The sequence below is a fragment of the Sycon ciliatum genome, chromosome 5 (genome assembly GCF_964019385.1).
Source record: "Sycon ciliatum chromosome 5, ocSycCili1.1, whole genome shotgun sequence".
In the NCBI taxonomy this organism is placed as follows: domain Eukaryota; kingdom Metazoa; phylum Porifera; class Calcarea; order Leucosolenida; family Sycettidae; genus Sycon; species Sycon ciliatum.
This window is the reverse complement of record NC_088647.1, coordinates 9,904,210-9,925,360: the sequence shown is the minus strand read 5'-3', so window position 1 is coordinate 9,925,360 and position 21,151 is coordinate 9,904,210. Positions and strand designations below refer to the sequence as shown.

The following is a 21,151-nucleotide window of genomic DNA, read 5'->3' as shown; positions in this document are numbered from 1 at the left end:
CATTAAAGAATATGGGAGGGTGGAGTGAGACAAATAAGTGAATCCACTTGATCCACTTACCTACCCGTTCGAATCCCGAGTGCTCTCCTGCTTTTGCCTTTGGAAAACGAAATAAGCTACAACAAAGGAAACGAAAGAAGCTACAACTCTCTCGCAAACGCTGGTGGTTGCAGTTGGCAGCAAAACACATAACCATCTAGACCGTTCTAGACACCTACGACAAGCTTTAAGAGACCAGGACTATGGCTGAAGAGCGATAGCAAGTTGTTGAAGAACAAAGAAAATGCTGCGGCTGCTACGGTCTTTTCTATGCTGTTGCCAATGACAACTGGCACTGGTCTAAAGGACAGTACTTTTGTTTGTCCCCAGTCGGTTCGTTGCCATGCGTGTTAACAGCCCCATTATCTTCACCGTTTACGCGAGAAAATAATCCCTGGGTGTATGGTAAGCTTGGGGGTCTGGGGTAGGGCTAGTTCATTCCCAGGCGCCACATCATGTTAAAGCATGCTGTAAAATGACTGGTTGACAGATCAAGAAGGGCTTACCATAGACCCAGGGTCGAATAAGTCCAGGCTCACAGTAAGCCCAGGGTCGAATAAGCCATTTCCCGTCCTACTCCTGCCCATTCCTGCGCCAAAGCTGACACTGTGACTGTGATATTGCTGGCCCAGTGGGATATCTCTTTCATACGTGTTCTTGTGTGTCATTCCGCGATGACGTCATGACATACCAGCTTGTGTCACGGGCAAGCTGGGGTGTGCAGAAAGCTTACGAGTCAGCGCGTTGTGTTTTCTTGTACTTTGGTGCTCTCTGGTTTTGACAATGTACGTGTATGTCCTCATATGCACGCTCTCTTTCCCCCTTGTAGATGGATGGAGGTGATGCGGCGGCTGGAGCTGTGGGTTGAGATCCAGGAACTGAATGACAACGGGGAGTATGCACCAGTGGAGGTCATTGATCGACCGGACGTCCGAACCGGTGGCATATATCTATTGCGACAGGTATGTGACTAGGCTGACAAAACGACTTAGTACTTGCGTTATTTTAGCAATGTCTGGAGTAGGAGACCTCAGGTCACCTGTTTTTAAGGTCACACATGATCTAACGAAGACTGCTTGGCTACAAGCAACTGGCTATCCGTGAGCCATGGGGCGGTCGTCAATGCAGATCTGACTGTATCTGATTACTCAACCAATACTCATCGTGTTGTAGTCATTGAATCAAAAGAAGTGTGACCACCGCGCCTGTATTAACATGTGGTAGATGGCACCCTGCAACTTTAAATGGTGTGGCTAATTTCCTGATGTGGCTCTGGGAGCTACGTGGGTGGGTGGGTGGGTGGGCGGGTGTGGGTGATGCGTTGCAGTATTGTTTTAAACCCATGTGTCATGTGTGCACTGTGGTGGTGGTGGTGGTGGTGGTTGTGGTGTTGGTGTTTCTGCTGCAGGGCCAGTCTCGGCGTGTGCAAGTATCAGTGACACCGGTGCGTGGCTCTGGCCTGGCACCCATCTCCTGCCACTCCATCACCAGCATCAGCATGGGCGCCGTGGTGCATCAGAACAAGGCTGCCATCTCACTCGACTCCTTCCAGGACACGGACTTGCAACGGTGAGGCTCGCCGCCACCATCTCCTGTGCTAGCATACTTTATGACTGTAGTATCCATACAGCCAATTCTGGACCAAGTACATGTCTTGCCCTGAAAATGGGGTATAATTACCCTCATTTTGGGGCAGGGCATGTACCTGGTCCAGAACCTGCTTTATGGATACATGTACTACTTAAGACAAATGCTCCTGGGTTAATTTATGCTTGCTGTGATGTTCAATCTGCTTATAACAAGTTGATATCTTTGTATTGCTTTTGATTGTGGTTCCACGAAGGAAGAAGAGGCAGTTTTGGTCATTTACATGTTTCATGAACACTGTTAGGCCTTAGTTTTGGATGCTGGGGTGAGTTTTTAATCTTATGTTCACATTGATCTTGCTTGATCGGTACGCACACAAACTTGCTTGTGAACTCCAGGTTACGGCAGCGGTGGTCGGACGCCCTGATGAGACGGCGAGCATACCTTGATGACCAGATTCACAAGATTGTCGACAAGAAAGGTATGCGTTTTGGCAGTTCTAGTTGTGATGTTTGTTCGGCTGCTGCTGCAGCAGCTGTTTGCTGTATGTGTGTGCGTGATGTCCATCTGTACTGCTATGCTGTCTGTGTTCTAGATCTTATCGTCAAGAGTCAGGGGAAGTCCCAAGAAAGTGAGCGAACTGCTGCTGCTGCAACTACTATTCCTGCTGCTGCTGCTGCTGCTGCTACTGCTGCTGCTGCTGCTGCCACTGTGCAAGCGGTCCTGATGGATACTGCATGTTTTACTTGCACCATCCACGATTAGTACCTGAAGCACGTGTACAGCGATGACACAGCTGTCATGCGGAGTGTTGCCACGGCCGATGTTGAAGAAGAAGATGATGATAGTGATGACGTTTGATGATTGTTTGTATGAGTAACTGCTGACTACGTCCCTGCACCTGACTGATTGATGGTGGTTCTTACGCAGCCAACAGAACTGACTGACTGACTGACTGACTGGCTGACTGGCTGACTGGCTGACTGAGAAGTGGTTCTATTTTTGTTTGTGAACAATGACCTTGGCATGTGTGCCTTTATTACCTTGCCTACAGCTTTGCTGAGCATTGTAGAAGGAACGGTGTCAGTCCAGCTGTGCTACGCTGTTGTTTCGTACCACCTTGCTGTTGTTGTATGTATGTGTGTATGTATGTGCCTTGTCTGCCTGCACTGCCCGCAGCTCGCAAGCGAGACGACAACTACCGCGAGAGCGAGCTAATAGACGAGTGGACGCAGCTGCAGATCGAGCGGCAAGTTGTCCTGGAGCCAGCGCCCGGCACGGGTGTGCCCGGTGCACCCTCTACACGCCATAGGTTAGCATCTATCTGTGCTGCCACTGCTGTGTGTTTGACATACATGTACCGTATTTCCCCGATTGTAAGTCGCACTCGATTGAAAGTTGCACCATTTTTCAGGTCCATGTCCTACCATTTCAATATTTAATTCAGTAGTAAGTCACATCCCCCCCCCCCCCATGTTTCCCCTGTTGCGTATTGTAAAAAGGTGCGACTTATATTCGGGGAAATACAGTGCATGCATGTGGCTAATGGAAAGAAGTACATGTACGGCGGAATCAGTGTTCAGCCAGTACATGGTGCTGAGAAACCAACAGAGATCAGTGCTCTTTTGACACTGGTCTAACTGTATGTTCTGTGTTCAGTTTTTGTATGTTTTGTGTTATCTGTGTTCTGTATTCTGTCAAATGTTATGTTGTGACACATGGTCTGGGGCATGAGATGACCGGTCGGTGATGACAGGTGGTCTCTAATCATTACAGTGGCCATTTATGACAACATTTACCACATGGGAAGTGTGCGACAGATTCCATGTTCGTATAATCCAGTCTGCGAGGTTTCACTTTTTAAGTTTATTCCTACAATTCGTTTCATGCTGGCTGGGTTGTTTATGTTTTTACCTTGCCTTGGTTGTAGTCTCTTCCTGTGGTACATTGCAGTTCAGGCATTTCTTTACTCATTTCCATTTTGTGCTCTAATCTATATTATGGTTTTCGTGGCACCGTGCATGCGATTACATCCACAGGGGACTAGAGAGCTATTGTTTTCGTTACTATTATCATCCAGTGTTCCATCAAGTTGTTTGTCACTTGTTAATGGAGAGGTTAAACTGCACGTTTATTTTGACGTGACGCAAAAGTTCAGCTCGCGTTATTTGGCTCACGCGTTGGAAAACGATGCGAGTGGCCTGCAGCTCGCGTCGAAATTTGGAGTTTTACGCCAAATTTGACATGAAATTGCGCGTCACGTCAGAAATAACGTGCATCTTTAACCTCTCAATGACCCCGACTCGACCTCTACCTTGTACTTATAACGGGCTAGAACAACTGTGAACAATGCGATTACTTACGAAATAGTGGTTGCGACTTTGGCGGAATAGCGCGAGCTCCAGTGCGGGGAGCAAACCCTTTTCAAATGTGATTACCGTATTATCTCTAATATAAGCACGGTCCTTTATTTTTTCAATGTACCTCCGCCCCGTGCTATTAATGGAGACGTTCCTTTATTGGAGACTGTTCCATTATTATTTCAACCTCATTTCAGAGATTGGTGCACCGCTCGCGATCGCGCGACTGACCATGATATCATGTACATGTACATGCAATGTGCGTACATATACTAGTACTACCGTACGGTGTCCTTTATTGGAGGCCTGGGTGGTTTTCAGAGCACTTCACAGTGAGCACTTCACAGTGAGCACTTCACAGTGTGCTTATAATGGAGACTGAGCACTTTATTTTTTGAATGCCGCCCCAAGGTGTTCTATTATTGGAGACGTGCTATTATTGGAGACTGTGCTTATATTAGAGATAATACGGTACTTGTATGATAAAATAGCAACTCTTTGGTCCCCATTGGATCGTAATGGCGTGCAGTGTGCTGTGAATCGTATTCTGTTTCTCTACCTGGAGGGTGTGCGTTGTCAGGACTCTACAAGTTTGATTGGGGCCACTCTGCTGCACGTCTTTGAAATTCCGTAGTGTCTTTTATTAAAGCCTATCTCATATAGAAACCTGATTTTTCAAGATACACTGTCAGCACATAAGCCTGGTTTTAGTGTTAACACACATAGAAATACCTGGTGTGAATAGAAGCCTAACCCTGACATCGGTTTCAACAGGCATAAGCCCGGCTTTAATACGCGACATTACGGTAATACTGACAGTGCCAAGGCTCTTCTCTTCTCTTGTCAGATATGTGTGTGTGCGTATGTGTTTGCGTTTGTGAATGCGTGTCTTTGTTTTGCATTTTTTGTTTTCAAGTTGTGTGTCAAATCTGTGTGTGTTGGACATGTGTGCTTCTCGGCCTATCTGTACTGAGCCCAAAACGAGCGAACCGCAGTGTGACATCGCTGCTTGGCATGTTGCTGTTGGTCCTTTATCGGTTGTGTGTGTGTGTGGCATGGTGTTTTGTTTGTTGCGCTAGCTTGGCAGAATCGGACCGCTGGTGGTATGAGTATCATATGTATGAGCCGCCGCCGCCGTCCGCTCGCAGCGCCCCCTCCAGCCCCGTTCCTTCGTGCCCGCCCAGTCCCAGTCTCTCACAGTGTTCGAGCAATTCCGTGCCACCGCGCTACGGCTTCTGTCCGCTGTGCGGACAATCGCTGACACCAGATGACGAGAACAAGAGCACAGCAAAGGGCAATAACAACAGCCCGAATAAGTTTGAACCGGTTGTGCCTGCGATTGTGCCATCAACATGTCCATGGAATAGTCCACGACGTGCTCCATCTCCCGCCTCCTCCCCCTCCCTGCTTAGATCACCAACTGTCAGCAACAGAAGTATAATTGATGAATGTACTAGCAACTATTTCACAGACGATAGTCCGGCACGATGTTCCACTCCCATTGCTCAAGTGCTGCAGGACAAAGTCAGCGCCAGGGCGAGTACTTCGACCGAAGGTGGCGCCGTTGTGACGCCTGCCTCTTCGACTAACCTCGACAGAGCTGGTCCATCATCTCCTCCACCGATCGCCGCTGCAGTCTCCTCTGCAGCCCTGTCTAAGAAGTACAATTACCCATCACCTCTCGTCAGAAGAGTGACCTCGCCCGGCAATAGCTTTGTCATCATACCGTCACAGTCCGTTGACAATTTGCCTGTTACTAGACAGCGGACGTGTACCATGTCCACTCACTGCATGCATCCAGACGGAGGGAAATCGGCGGCAACTGGCGAACTCGCCGACCACAGCAAGCAAGAAGTAGGTGATCGCTGGGTATCCATACTGGGTCGCTTAGCCGGGCCCTCTGGCAGGTTACATGCTAAAAGGTGGGCAAAGGAGCTAGGCCTGTGTTGTTGTTGCAGCTGTTGTTTCACTTGTCTCTCTCGGCCATTTGCTCATCGCAAGCCCTTGTCACTGCCCCATTCATTGACTTGTGACTTACCAATCATCATCATCATCATCACCATCACCATCCTTCTTTGCCACTGGGTGTTGAGTATCAGCCAACTCCTCTTTGACTACTTCAAGTAGATGCTTTTCAACCATTTATGGTTGGGAAGCGGAGCATGAAGACAATCTTCCATTACCTCTCTGTGTCACAACTGCACATGCCACGCCTCGGTCAGAACGCTGTTACATACCACAGGTCATCGCCACGCACTCTTGTCATTGAACTTACCTTCGTGTCCACTCACTTCTCTCAACCAATTCCCCTGCTTTGTCAAGCCACTGACAGCCATGATCTTTTCTGAGCCGTCCATTGCTCCACTGAACAGCTGGTAGGGGATCCAGCAGTCTTGTCACGCCCAGTGTTGTTTGTGTGCCATTCCTCTATGATAGCTTTACTCAGCATTGTTGACATTCAGACCATGATGGCAGGGAGCTCATGGGTTTCATCTCCATCAACTTAGTATTCATGGCACCTACGAGAGCTGTTTGTTTCTCCTCTGGACAACTGGGAATCATGATACTCATGGCCATCCAGTCCTGGCTTGGAACTGTTCTGGTCGACTTGTATCCTACTTGAACTAAGCCATTTCCATTTCCATCAGAGATCATTTATTGCATTTACACAGCTCGCATTGCCGTTTAGTGTGTGTGTGTGTGTGTGTGTGTGTGTGTGTGTGTGTGTGTGTGTGCGTGCGTGCGTGCGTGCGTGTGTCTTGAGTATGTGTGTCTGTTTCTGACTTGCAATGTGCCATGTATTGCTCCCGCTGTTAGAGCAGCTAGCCATGTCCAGTCTACTGCCATGCCATATCTGCTGCTTGCCACCCCAGACGCTTTCTGTACTTTCCTGGCACTAAACATGTAGTCCGTTTCCCTAGGGTCATGGTTACTTGCTGTGACAAGGCCACAATTGATTTTCAATGCTCTATGTTCATTTTGCCAGTACTTCGAAGTACTTGTACAAGTATACCAGCGTATGCACAGAATATAAATGCAGATCCATGCTGGCTTGCCTTGTGATCTTGATCACCATGTGCATTGGGTGGCGTTCTCCTCATTCATTCTTTCATTCACGACTTAACCGTGTAGCCCATGTTTGAAGACGGTCAACAGAGTTTGTGTGTGTTGGTTATTGTTATTCATGGCTTATTCTCTCTCTCTCTCTCTCTCTCTCTCTCTCTCTCTCTCTCTCTCTCTCTCTCTCTCTCTCTCTCTCTCTCTCTCTCTCTCTCTCTCTCTCTCTCTCTCTCTCTCTCTCTCTCTCTCTCTCTCGGCCTTTGCCCTGCTCCAGGTTTATTCCGATTGGTATGGAGCTGAGAATACCAACGTTGTTCATGGACGTCAACACCAGCTTACCTGCAGGTAGCTGCCTATTTTCCAGCATGTGTAGGCTCTAGTAGCGGTATGATTGTATAAGTTATAAGCCTTATGCACGTTGTACAGATGCACAAAATCTCATAGAATCCCGTAGAATCTCGTAGGCCCGGTTGGGTGTTGAATGTGCAGAACCCTATTGTGTTTACTCCTATTTCCACTAAGAAATGGTCCTTGAATGCATTTCACACGAGAATATTTTTCCGACAAAGATCTAGATAGTCATTAGTTCTGTCCAAAGTGACGAAGCTGAAAAAGCGATTGTTTGCCATTGATAATATGGCTAAATTGGTCAAATGCGTGTGTATAGCACACAATAAACACCCAACCGGGTATGTACACACCTGCGGCCCTAGTACAGGACTTCACACATCTGTACAACGTGCATAAGGACCATCTTCATCATCACATAGCCTAGTGGCGTCAAGAGCAGCCGTGAGATATCGATCTCCATTTTTCGTATCAATGACAATGCACACGAATCTGTATCAGTCCACAACAATACCATTATGTAAGTTGTCCAACCATGAAATTCTCAGTCATCTGCTGTAGGAGGTTGACCAAATAGGTCAAGAGCAGCCGTGAGATATCGATCTCCATTTTTCGTATCAATGACAATGCACACGAATCTGTATCAGTCCACAACAATACCATTATGTAAGTTGTCCAACCATGAAATTCTCAGTCATCTGCTGTAGGAGGTTGACCAAATAGGTCAAGAGCAGCCGTGAGATATCGATCTCCATTTTTCGTATCAATGACAATGCACACGAATCTGTATCAGTCCACAACAATACCATTATGTAAGTTGTCCAACCATGAAATTCTCAGTCATCTGCTGTAGGAGGTTGACCAAATAGGTCAAGAGCAGCCGTGAGATATCGATCTCCTTTTTTCGTATCAATGACAATGCACACGAATCTGTATCAGTCCACAACAATACCATTATGTAAGTTGTCCAACCATGAAATTCTCAGTCATCTGCTGTAGGAGGTTGACCAAATAGGTCAAGAGCAGCCGTGAGATATCGATCTCCTTTTTTCGTATCAATGACAATGCACACGAATCTGTATCAGTCCACAACAATACCATTATGTAAGTTGTCCAACCATGAAATTCTCAGTCATCTGCTGTAGGAGGTTGACCAAATAGGAGAAAGGCAGACGGCCGTGAAGAAAATACGTCTCAAGAAACTGCAGTGGTTTAGACACACAGTGTGGGCTGAACACCTCTCGACGAATGGCAACCTTTCTCCGGCGGTTACTATGGAGGAAGAGCATGGCAAAGGCTGCTCGAGTGTATGATATAAATGTAGGGGAGATCCATCAAGCTAGGCCCGTGCTAGGCTGGACAATCCGACATGAGTATGGATGGTGATATCCAATAGGGGTTGGACTCTTTTTCTATGCTATTGTTCTGCGCCGTCATCGACTGATACCTTTCCGACCATTGCTGGCAATGGAGAGTTGCGCTGTACTCCATTGTACACACAGTACTGCAGATGTGTTTGCACTCCTTGACCCATTGGAAAGGCGACAATACCTGAACAATTGATGCAGTCACCAACAGCAGCTGTTGTACTTCAAGTCCCTGTGCGCTGTGAGTTTTTGTGCTGTTTCCAGGCTTCCCACCCTCACACTTTCAATGGTTCTTGCGGTGTATGTTGTGTGTGTGTGTGTGTGTGCGTGTGTGTGTGTGCGTGTATGTGTGCGTGTGTGTGTGCGTGTGTGTATGTGTGTGCGTGCGTGTGTGTGTGTGTGTGTGTGTGTGTGTGTGTGTGTGTGTGTTGTGTTCTTTCTCTGTAGACTCTGTGAATCTGATCGAGGTCGGTGACATCCTGCTGACCGGCGAAGATGACCTTTCCATGGTGGAGCTACCACTGATGCACAAGGACGCCAATGAGTCTCGGCAGGCTGTGACACCGCTGATGCAGACAGGAGAAGCAGCTCCTGCTCTGGATGGTGTAAGTCATGCTGCTACTGCTGTTGCTGCTGCTTCTATCTCACATGTGCACAGTACTATAAGTCATGTTGCTGCCTCACATGTACACAGTACCAGCTTGCCACACACTTGGACTATAGAAAATTAGAAATGTTGCAATTATGTCATCATTTGAGGTGGTTTGTATGGAGTGTCATCACATGCACTGGTTTGTTCCGATACAAAAAATATGATAATGGCATTCACACAACCTGTACTATTTCTTTATGAGACAATTCTATTGTGCATCACGTTGTTGGGTCTCTTGGAGGGGTGTCAGTCAAGTAAGGTAGCGTATGCATGTGTGCATGTGTGTGTGGGTGCACATGTGTGTGTGTGTGTGTGTGTGTGTGTGTGTGTGTGTGTGTGTGTGTGTGTGTGTGTGTGTGTGTGTGTGTGTGTGTGTGTGTGTGTGTGTGTGCACATGTGTGTGTGTGGATGCACATGTGTGTGTGTGTGCACATGTGTGTGTGTGCACATGTGTGTGTGTGTGTGTGTGTGTGTGTGTGTGTGTGTGTGTGTGTGTGCACGTGTGTGTGTGTGTGTGTGTGTGTGTGTGTGTGTGTGTCCCATATGGTGCAGTGGTATGTGCAGCGATTTCCAATCGATAGGTTGAGGGTTCGATTCCCGACGATTATGGGCACACACGTCTTTCTTCTCTTTCTCAGACTCTTCCTGACTTTTCTTTCATTCTCCTGGGTGGTTACCAACAGCCAGTGCATGCCGGAGTATGTGGTGTGATGTGTGTGCGGGAAAAAAATGAAAAGACCAAAAATAGGGATTCACTGGCCAGAAAAATCACTTCAAATAGCTGTATGGTGTAGACCAGGCTGAATAGTGACGGTCAATTCTTCAGCCTTGCAAGCTGTTGAATGGTGCAATCCCAGCACAAGTTGCTATGGCTTCTGTCGTAGCATTGCTATCATCGCCTCCGGCGATGGGCATCAGAGGTCAAAGGTGTGTGTGTGTGTGTGTGTGCGTGCGTGTGTGTGTTTACAGACATCTGTCACGGCATCGTGGGACACATCTATCCACGACAATGCCCATCTCAACATGCACACAGCAAACATGGATCGTGTCTACATGGTCGTCAAGGTAGGTGACAACACCTGCAGTGTTCTACGCTGGGCGTGTCGCTAATCCGGCAGCTGGGTATGGTCAAGTTGGCAGTGCCACTGCATCCCAGTCACTGCCTTTGGGTGTAATGTGACTTACTTATTCATCATGTTTATAAAGCACTGTGAGGACATGGTGGGAAAGGCAGCCTTTTTTCCTGTTCACCTTTCTCAGTGTGCGGTGACTTGTGTCCTTTCTAGTATTATGACGACATTTATCATGTTTATAAAGCACTGTGAGGACATGGTGGGAAAGGCAGCCTTTTTTCCTGTTCACCTTTCTCAGTGTGCGGTGACTTGTGTCCTTTCTAGTATTATGACGACATTTATTACTCGCGCCCAAATCTGACAATGAAAGCTTGAAAGGAGGCAATTAGTACAGCACTGATGTACATGGGTCCCAAGGGTGAAGCACCAATCAATGAAACCAATCAAATATTTTTCTCACAATCATGGCATAATGCCAATAGACATGTGATGCGGGCGATTTTAACCAGCCAACGAGATCATAAAGTCCTGTATAACTGGATTGGAGTGTTTGGATTGTAGAGCCGGCTACGTTTGATGCTCTTGCCCCTGCATGTGTGTTTCTCCACCATACCACCACGTGTGCAGGTCAAGGTGAAAATGGAGTACCCGCAGAGCTACGTCTTGGTGATGAGGAAACGCATTTGCTTGAAGATCTACAAGAAGCTTGGCTTCAGCACTCTCGTCAAGAAGAAGCTAGCTGCCCGATCTGTAAGCTAACGATGTGTGTGTAGGGGGAGGGCATCATGTCACTGTTTTCTAGATCCTATCAAGGCTGGTCGAGGTGAATGCCACTGTCTGATGATCGCTGAAATGCATGAAACTTTTTTTTGAACTTACAGCTACACAGCCTTTCGCCTCCGTTGTTTGTGTCTTCTGTATCATATGTTTTCCGAGCAGGCTGGAGATGCTGTGCTGAATAACAGCAGGTTGTTATCAGGGCCGGATCCCCGATAATAGAACCATAATAACAGCAGGACTGGCTGTGAGAGGAAGGTTGTTATTATCAACTCAAACACTGATAGTGATCATTTAGTAAGAAAAAGAACAACCAACGTTACTTGTTTCTAACACAACTGAACACAAAGGAAAGGGCCGCATGAGCACTACCTCATGCACTGCATGATGCAGTGAGCGAGCGCATGCGTGGGAATGTGCAGTGAAGCGAGTAACACTGTAGTACAGGTATTGCAGAAGCATGCACAGACCAGATCTACTAAGAACAATACATGCACGTGTCATGAGCAGTACAGTGAGACTTCACGCTACAGTGGTCCGCGTGACACAGGTACATATATAGTACTAAACATGGTAACACTCACATGGCTGTACCGCTGTACCCTTTTGCAACAACGCTATAATCCTGGTCATCAATGTTCTGTCTGTGTGTGTGTGTGTGTTTTTAGGACGAACGACACCACTGTGGAGTGGCGTATGAAGTGGTGTACGGCATTCCAAAGGTACTGACTGCGTGTCTGTGTGCACATGTCGGGCAGATACGTGTGTGGCCACCGTTTGTTTGGCCACAGTGTATGTGTGTGTGTGCATGTGTGTGTGTGTGTGTGTGTCTGTGTGCGTGTGTGTGTGTGTGTGTCTGTGCTCACACATGTCCATGTGTGCGTACATACGTACTTGCATGCTTGTGGTGATACTCGTGGTGATTCATGTGTACTTTTTCCCATGCTGGATTTTGTATATATTGGCGTGGCAGCAAATGCTTCCCGGTGCTAAGTTCGCTTATCACTGGGTAACACAGTCAGTATATTGGTGACAACACACGTATTTCTGTGGTGCGGCACCATAGCAGCACTTGATTTACCTATTCATTTGGATAGTTCCAAGCACTGGAGCTATCCATCAATACATACGATATTTTTAAAAACACGTGGCCGACCACCATTGCGGTGGATAGATACGATTCGACACAACCTGAAGGCAGCGGATCTCTCCGTGGAGAGCGCTCTCTAGCCTGCAGGAGATAGACTCACTTGGCTTGACACTGTTGACAGATGCGTCGACCCTGCTCCTGTCTAACAGTTTCAGGGAAGATGCGAGCTGTGTGTATTTTTATTTTTATTTGATAGATTCCAATATTATGGGAAAGCCTGTTCTGATAGCTCAGTAGTTTGTGGGCTTTGAAGTTATTTTGCCATTCTGTTTCACCGTGTTCTGGTGCTGTGCAGCAAGCTGGCATGGATCGGCCGTCCACACCAACTAATCTAGCTGCTGTTGACGATGATGGTGATCAGGAAATTGTCATCGAGAGATATTCGCATGGCATGTCGTCTGTTCAGAGTATTCTGTCACTGGACAGGCTGCGACAGGTGAGGGTCATTGAGCAATGCTACATGTACCTATCCTTAAATTGTTCATGTGTCGGTCTTGCTAGATTCGACTTGGATGTTGGTTTCGCTGCCGTTGGATGTCTTTCAGCTTGTTTCATTCTTTCCATCTTGGATTTCTTGTAGTTGTGAGTTCAGCCTTCCTCTTCTTTTGCTGACTGTCACGTCTGCCTCTGTGTGTATGTTTGTGTAATGTTTGTGTACATATACGTATGTGTGTGTGTGTGTGTGTGTGTGTGTGTGTGTGTGTGTGTGCGCGTGTGCGTGTGTGTGTCTGTCTGTCTGTCTGTGTCTGTCTGTGCTGTTGTTGCTGTATTCAGGAGTTGGCAGTGAAGGAAGGCCTTGCTGCCGCCGGTCGCGTGATGAAAGTGCGTCCTGTGTCTGCTGCCAACACCCCAGGTCCGACCGTGCAGCCAGTTCCCACGGTGGTAAGTGTGGAGCTGCTGACTGTACATGTATATACGGCTCTGTGTGTGTGTGTGTGTGTGACTACTTGTATGCAATTTTTCTACTAGAATACACTCCCATAGAACCTCTCCCTTGGTATCTGAACCTCCTTATCTGGACACATCTGTGTAATGGGCACTCTGCGTAAATGAGCGAACTGAAAAAGCGCAATACCTCCTGTGTGTCTTTAGCTACGAACAAAAAAAGAAGGCTTTGTCAGGCGGTTTGCTGGACTGCGTCAGCATGTTTGCACCGGCACTGTATCACAATGCCACAATGCCTCTGCCAGTAACAGCAAAATGCTCCCTATCGAGTGGTTTCACATATTTGTCATGGGACTGAATTTGTGCAGAAAGTAATGATGTCATGTGGGCAGTGGAACCAACATGTCCGCTGACATCATGTGACCCATAGATGCAGGGGTTGACTAGAATTGGAAGCAACATGGCAGCCCTGTAAGGTCATGTGACAGATGCAAAACCACTCAATAGAGCATGGTAATATAGTGAGCCTTCACTGGATATGGAAGAAGCAAAGAAAACATTTAGTGGACGAACGTCCACCTGAACAAGGGTAGCAATGTCTTTCTTCTTTGGTTTGTGCGGAGAAATGGCCATGAAGAAAGCATACATTTGCCCAGCAGCGAATTTCTTTTACAAGCTTGTCCTTCAACTACTGCTTTCCAGCTGTAAGGCTGTCAGCAAGCCCATTTATGAATCCATTTGCAATCCGAAACATCTAGCTCGGCAAGCTGGTCATGCTGATACTAGTAGTTGCTTTATTGGTGTGATGACATGCTGTATGTGAAAATACCGCCATTCCGGCAACAGGCTCTCAGCTGCACCAAATAGATAACTTTGCCAATATTTCGCCCATTGGGCATCATCAGGGCATATTTTCAAGTGCAAGAAAAACGCTGCAATGGAGTTTGGGAATTCTGAAGAAACATTATGACATGCTGTGTTTGCGAATTACCAGGTCTTCTCTCTGTGTTTGTTTGTATTTGTTTGTTCTGATTGTTTGCTAGGTTGCCCCAATTGCAGTGCCACCCGGTCCAGCGACGCAGCCTGTTACACCGGACAATGACTCTGAGGTACATGGATGTGTGTGTGTGTGTGTGCGTGCGTGTGTGTGTGTGTGTGCGTGCGTGCATGCGTGTTTGGCTGATAGGTTGATGCACTCAAAGCATTTCCTTGAAGGTGAACTTGCTGTATGCATTACTGGTGGAGTGCTGGTCAGATAGAGCCGCATTACATGCTCTAAAACCATGTACTATTGAACTTGTTCCTATTCAACTTGAATTGGACGCTATCGCACAGTTGATGAAATTACTGTGAAATTGCATTCCTTGTGTGTAGAATCGTAGCTCATCGGCAAGTGGTAGCTCACGATCCCTGGCTGCACCGCCGTTGTCGACAGTTGGTGGCCTGGCACCCACGCCACCACTGAAGCGAGCAACACGCACACAGGCGCAGCCTCAGACACAGCCCAAAGCGGTCAGTCTCTCTCTCTCTCTCTCTATCTATCTATCTCTCTCTCTCTCTCTCTCTCCCTCTCTTCCTCTCTCTTGTTTTTCTTTCTCTCTCTCTCTCTTCTTTCTTCTTTCTCTTGCTTGCTTTCTTTCTTTCTCTATCTCTCTGTCTGTCTCTCCTCTCTCTCTCTCTCTCTCTCTCTCTCTCTCTCTCTCTCTCTCTCTCTCTCTCTCTCTCTCTCTCTCTCTCTCTCTCTCTCTCTCTCTCTCTCTCTCTCTCTCTCTCTCTCTCTCTCTCACACACACACACACACACACACACACACACACACACACACACACACACACACACACACACACACACACACACACACACTACTACTACTACTACTACTACTACTACTACTATTGACAGCTGCCAGAATTGGCCGCGCCGCTCCCAGATGGGAGGTACTGTCAGAGAGGTTAGGGGGGAGGAAGGCAATGCTCCAAGTGGTGATGCAGATCTTGCCGCCTCCGGAACTGTCGGTTGTGGCAAACTTGGCAGTGAAACTTGAATTGCTGGCGTTCAGCCATAGTAGGGCGCTTGGGACAGGTTCCACAACGGTGACGCTTGAGACCCGCAGCCGATTTAAACGAACGCTGACAGGTTGTGCAAGTTACACCCGGAACAACAAGAGGAGCAGGGGCAGGGGCCAGCGGCTGGTCGTCATCGCCTAGCCGACACGTATGCACCGCAAAGCCTCCTCTGCTACGTAGCCATCGGTTGCATGTTGGACACTGTACTGACCCAGGCTGCTCCGATACCGGGAGCTGACGGATTGCTGAACACTTGTGCCGGGCCATGTCGGAACTACGGCGGAACAGACGGTTGCAGGTTGGGCACTCAATGCCCTTCGGGGCAGGTTCCTTGTCCTCACCTGCTGCTGTCACCACTCCACGCCACTCTCCACGATCGCTTGCCAACTCAAACCAGTTACGCACTCCAGCCACGGATAGGTCCGTGTGGATGGTGTCCTTCCAGCGACGACGGGGTCCACAGAATGGCCGAGACTGAGGGAGACAGGCAAACAGCAACTGCTTCGGTACTCTGGTGTCATCAAGACGAGCCAGGTGCCCAAGCCACTCCAACCGTCTCTGCTGCACCATGCGTAACAATGGTGTGGGATCACCCCACTGTGCTCGCAGTTCCTGTGAGGAGATGCGCTGTTCCCACTGTCGGCCGCGCGATACGCCAAGGATGGAGCGAATGTTCGCAAGCGGACATTCGGAGCCGTCTAGCAAAGGGTGCAGGGGCCTTTGGTGGTCTTTGGCGCATCCTACATGACTGGAGCCTGAACCTCCCTACCAGGCGCCACCTATATGTCGTTTGCGTCCTGTCAACGGTTCTGTATGGTTCAGAATGCTGGACACCGTTGAAGGCAGATGTAGATAGAATGGACCGGTATCACCATGCCAACAGACACACACACACACACACACACACACACACACCTTTGGACCTTTGGAAAGCCCATCGCCAAAGGCGATGATAGCTATTAGGCGAGGCAGTAATTCTTGTGTTGGGATAGGTCATTCGAACGGCGAAAGTCGTGGCTTCAGTTCAGACACAGGCGAACACCCCCCCCCCCACACACACACATACACACACACACACACACACACACACACACACACACACACACACACACACACACACTGTTCCATTATTAGCCCTGCATTAGTCAGATGTATCTGAAGAGGCTTGTTTGTTCATTTGTGCTTCTAGCTTCGATCCTCTTCACCATCATCACCAGCAACACCGGTGCATTTTTCAGCACAACCTGCTCCAACGACAGCAGAAACTGCATCGCCGGCCCTCCCTTCTGCTGCCAAGGCTGACAATGAGAAGCAGACGTCAATGACAAGCGTATTATCAGAAGCACAGCAAGATGTAACCAGCAGTGTGCATTCGTCAGATGAAGCTAAGAGTGGTGTTGGCAGCTCTAAGGAACTTGGAACTGCTGCGGAAACGATAAGGAAATTGACATCTGCCTCGGAGAGCACTGGTAGCAGTGATGAGGTGGCGGCTGCGTTTTCTGAAAGTACACCTACTGCCGCACAGAGTGGCGCTGTGAACGATTCACCACTAACTGTCACTACCAATGCAGCTTCTGGGTCTCCAGCACTGAAAGAACCTCCACAGGTTCAACAAGAGGCTGCCGCGGTGGAAGAGCCTAGAGTGGAACCCGTTGCTGAGCCGACAGTGACACCCAACTCACCACCTGCACCTGCACCCTTAGTAACAACACAGACTACTGTTGTCCCTGCTGCTGAAGTTGTCCAGTCAGTTGCGGAGGTGTCATCACAACAGCCGCTGTCGACCTCCAGCTCTGCTGTTGAGCAGCCTGTTGCTCCACCAGCGGCTTCGTTCACCGAGGCACCCGTCCACACTCACTCCAAGTCTGCCTATCCGACGCAGGCCTCGCCTGCTGCTGTGCCACCAGCGTTGTTGATGTCAAGTCCTGGCAACTCCCGTGTTGCGTCGCCCCTGGCAGCGCCCACATCCAGCATAGCACACAGCAGTGCAGCCCAGCGGACGTCCAGTGAAGACTCCACAACATCGTCTAGTGCAGCAGTAACACAGCCAGCGTCAGCTACATCCAGTCAGTCGCTATTACTGACAGCTGACCAGGCTAGCAATCCACCACCGACTGTGAATTCACCTGATCTGGTGAGTTTAGCCATTGTGAGGGTACTATAGTGCATTTGCCAAATCTGGGCCCATAGGTTTTTCACAGTCTCGCTTCAGTCTTATTCAAGATGGAAAGTCGATGACTTCTATAAGTTAGGTCAGAAATATGATAAAACTCGGATGTTGAGCCAATAGTAATATGTAAAGAGAAAAGTACCTATAAGTTACTAGTTATGACTAACAATCCACCAAGGTAACGAGATGATATACAGTCAGATACCGTAAAAGCCCCCTGTATTTGCCCACTCGAAATTACGCCCACCCCCCGTGTACACGCCCAGTCAGGGGAAGTCAACACTTTTGTTTCGAAATAGCGCCTATGCCCATGTATACGCCCAGCCATGCCAGCAATACTAGTACATGCACAGGTACTGATAGTGTCTGATACCCAATACTTACTGCTATCCCTATTCCAAGCAGACGCCCGGTTCCAAAATAACGCTCGTGCCCTTGTATACGCCCAGGAAATCGAGGCTGCTATTCTATACGTCCAGGGCCTATACACGGGCTTTTATGGTAGTGCGACAACAAGGCACAAAACTGACAAGGATATTGAGACTTTCGACGACCTGACACCAAGTTCCAACACATAATTATAGTTCTGAAAATACGTACCGGTATGTTATTCTGATTTGCAGGCATCGAGCTCGCCGAGTCCAACCGCCTCCGCATCATCCCCATCTCCAACTCAGGAGGATGTGGCAAGCGCTACATCCTCTGCTAGTGCAGAGGTAGCAGTGGCAGCGGCGGCAGTTGCTGCTGCACCGGCACCACCAGAGCCAGCAGAACCAACAGAACCGCTTCCAAAAGTCGGCGATCTGGTCATGGTGGATCTGGCCAATGGCTACAAGATGGGTGTTGTGAAGTTTGTCGGTACGACCGACTTTCAGCCCGGCGACTGGATTGGCGTGGCTTTGGATCAGCCCAAGGGTAAGAATAACGTTACGGTGTGTTGTGTAACGCACCTAGCATGAACATGCTTAAAACGAAATTTGGGCTACATGTCACAACAGACGAATATTCAGAACAGCTATCCAGAGTACACGAGGAGCACGCCAACAACTAGGCAGTAGTAGAGTAGTAGTGCTGAAATATCTTCTTCACAATACCGTATTTCGTACTACATGTATCTAGTTTTTACTAGCAGCCTTCAATTCCTGTGTGCATGGTTATGTATCAAACCGATGCAGAGAGCTGCGCGGCCAGTACCAGAGCTTATGTGTTGTGGGATCATCCCGGACGAACAGTAGAACTAGCTTTGAAAGGAATTCGACCATTGTGAGGTTTGCAATTTACCATTGTGGTGCATTCGTGCGTGTGTTGATGTGTGTGTTGGTGCGTGTGTGCATTTGTTTCTTCTATATGGTACATAGGCAAGCACGACGGCAGTGTGAAAGGCACGCGCTACTTCAAGTGCAAGCCTAAACACGGTGTCTTTGTGAAGATCGACAAGATCATCAAAGCACCGTCACTCGGCGGGAGTAGCAGTGTCAGCAGTAGCAGCAGCAGCAGCAGCAGCAAGGACGTACGACGTAGCATGTCACCAGCGGGCTCTGCACCAGTCGCAGCAGCTGTATCGGCGGCGGCAGCATCGTCCGCACGTCGCAAGTCCATGCCAGTAGCTGGCGACGGCCTGCCATCTTACGCCCGAGGCACAGCATCCTCAGCACGACGCACTCGTGGAGTCTAAACTCAGCATGACGCACTCGTGGAGTCTAAACTCAGCATGACGCACTCGTGGAGTCTAAACTCAGCATGATGCACTCGTGGAGTTAAACTCAGCACATGCACTCGTGTGTAGCATGTGCATTCAACTTTGGTGAATGTTCGGATATTAAGTTCTGTCAGCCTACAGCTCGGCACGCCAAGCTCACCTTTCCTTTGTGTTCTCCAGTCAGTCAAGGTACCACTATGTCCACCTACCGTACTCGCCACACACGCGCGCGCACACTCTTGTGTGTTCCTTTCTCTGTGCCTATGTGTATATATAATGCCTGCCGCAGGCGCTCTTTCAAGACTGGAGCATGTCGAGGACCTGTCTCTATGGACTTCTTCCGCGAGCTGCACATTCTCCTGTCTACGCTTCTATCTTTTCTTCTGTCGCCACAACATTGTGCTCCTGTATATGGGATCATCTACAAGTATGTCTTTGAAGTAGCAAGTGTGTAGTATTATGACCGTGTTGATCACGGATTAGCCCTATCAGCAACGGTATGTGTCATCCTGTAACGATTCCACTTGTTTCATTTCCGTGCGTGTTCTCACTATTATTTTGTGAACAGCTAATTCTCGCTAATCGACGTGTACTTCAAGTAAGCTTGTTCCCATTGGAACGTCCATGACATTGACTGCCGCTGCTGCTGTGCCACTTCCCTGTTAGCATGGCATGGCGATATTTGCACTGATCCTCTTGACTCCATGTATTCTGCTAAACGCCAACGCCGCTGCTGTTACGTAATAACAGACACTGCTACATGCTCCTACTACTGCGTGTATCAGTTTAGGCAGGTATATTATTTCTCTGTGTCCGCGCTGCAGCAGCCTCCATGCATGCAGCGTTGTCGTCGTCGTCGTCGTAGACCCAGAACAGCGTACTACGCACAGTGCTGCACGTCAGCTGGTCTTGTACAACCTATCATCTCTTCTACTCAGCCATCTCAATCTAGACCAGGAAGTAGGGAGTAGTAAAATACTGGTATTTCACTACTCCCTCTTCTTTCTTCTTTTATGTGATTCGACATAGCTTCTTCTCTCTCTCTCCCTCTTTGCTTTTAGCTGCGGCATAAACTGTCTGAGTGCCCGCCCTGTAGATTTGTATATCAAGTGATTCCATGTTTTTGTATAGGCGCTTGGCCATTGGCAGCGCTGTTTTGTTGTCAGTTTGAACGTTTGATGGTTTCTTTTTTTAAAGACTATTATTTTTTAACCATTCATTGGCTTATCTAGCTGATTGTCTGCCCGGCCTGTTCCCTGTGCTGCCCTGCGCTCCTGTTGTTTGTATCCATACGCTGTGCGACTACACGTGTGTTTAGTAAGTATCCCCCCCCCCCCCCCACACACACAGCCCAGTGGAGCAAATATGCAACCGTTCCATCTATTTGAAATAACTAGTCTATTTTTTAAATTGTTCTCTCATAGGTCGAGATACACCGACTACAAAGTGGGTGGTTCTAGCTGTCAAAATGAGTTGGTCAACGTGTTCATTGCAGTGAGCATTAGCGAGCTACAGATGCAGTGTGTGTGCATGGATGCGCGCGAATGCGTGTGTGCATGTACGCTTGCGTGTTTGTCAAAATGTTTAATAATAATATTACTGTGCTATGTGTATGAGAAATGACTTCTTGGAATACATGTACGGTGATCCCCCACCAGTGATAGAGTAGACCTATGCGTATACAGTGTACCATGGAGTATAGGCCTGGTTGGCTGGCCCCATTGCACTTACAGTCTTATCAAGAGTATAGTAACCTCTCTGGGGGTTAATATTAACTTATTATCCTCTTGGTCTTATTACATAGTACACGCGTGTGAACTAACGCACGCACTACAATGTACAGTAGTGTTCAGTGTGGTCACTTTGTCTGTGCATGTGTCACTGTCAGTGTCACCAAGTGTAGATAAAACTGTTTATC

The 21,151-nt window shown here is 48.2% G+C and overlaps 1 protein-coding gene across 4 annotated transcripts in view; it reads left to right on the top strand.

Moving 5' to 3' along the window:
* Positions 1 to 20,741, top strand: part of LOC135817536 (kinesin-like protein KIF13B) — a 50,017-nt gene extending 29,276 nt beyond the window's left edge. For 2 of the 4 annotated variants that reach the window (XM_065330744.1, XM_065330743.1), the window contains exons 33-49: positions 869 to 1,001; positions 1,448 to 1,608; positions 2,025 to 2,107; positions 2,222 to 2,257; positions 2,806 to 2,938; positions 7,321 to 7,391; positions 9,209 to 9,366; positions 10,383 to 10,478; positions 11,114 to 11,236; positions 11,932 to 11,985; positions 12,709 to 12,849; positions 13,188 to 13,295; positions 14,342 to 14,407; positions 14,673 to 14,810; positions 16,554 to 17,498; positions 18,158 to 18,449; positions 18,893 to 20,741. In XM_065330744.1, coding sequence (XP_065186816.1) covers positions 869 to 1,001; positions 1,448 to 1,608; positions 2,025 to 2,107; positions 2,222 to 2,257; positions 2,806 to 2,938; positions 7,321 to 7,391; positions 9,209 to 9,366; positions 10,383 to 10,478; positions 11,114 to 11,236; positions 11,932 to 11,985; positions 12,709 to 12,849; positions 13,188 to 13,295; positions 14,342 to 14,407; positions 14,673 to 14,810; positions 16,554 to 17,498; positions 18,158 to 18,449; positions 18,893 to 19,209 — 3,055 coding nt within the window. In that variant the 3' untranslated portion in view covers positions 19,210 to 20,741. The remainder of the gene's footprint in view (positions 1 to 868; positions 1,002 to 1,447; positions 1,609 to 2,024; positions 2,108 to 2,221; positions 2,258 to 2,805; positions 2,939 to 7,320; positions 7,392 to 9,208; positions 9,367 to 10,382; positions 10,479 to 11,113; positions 11,237 to 11,931; positions 11,986 to 12,708; positions 12,850 to 13,187; positions 13,296 to 14,341; positions 14,408 to 14,672; positions 14,811 to 16,553; positions 17,499 to 18,157; positions 18,450 to 18,892) is intronic. The other 2 variants (XM_065330746.1, XM_065330745.1) reach the window with 2 other exon arrangements.
* Positions 20,742 to 21,151: the final 410 nt, after the last annotated feature.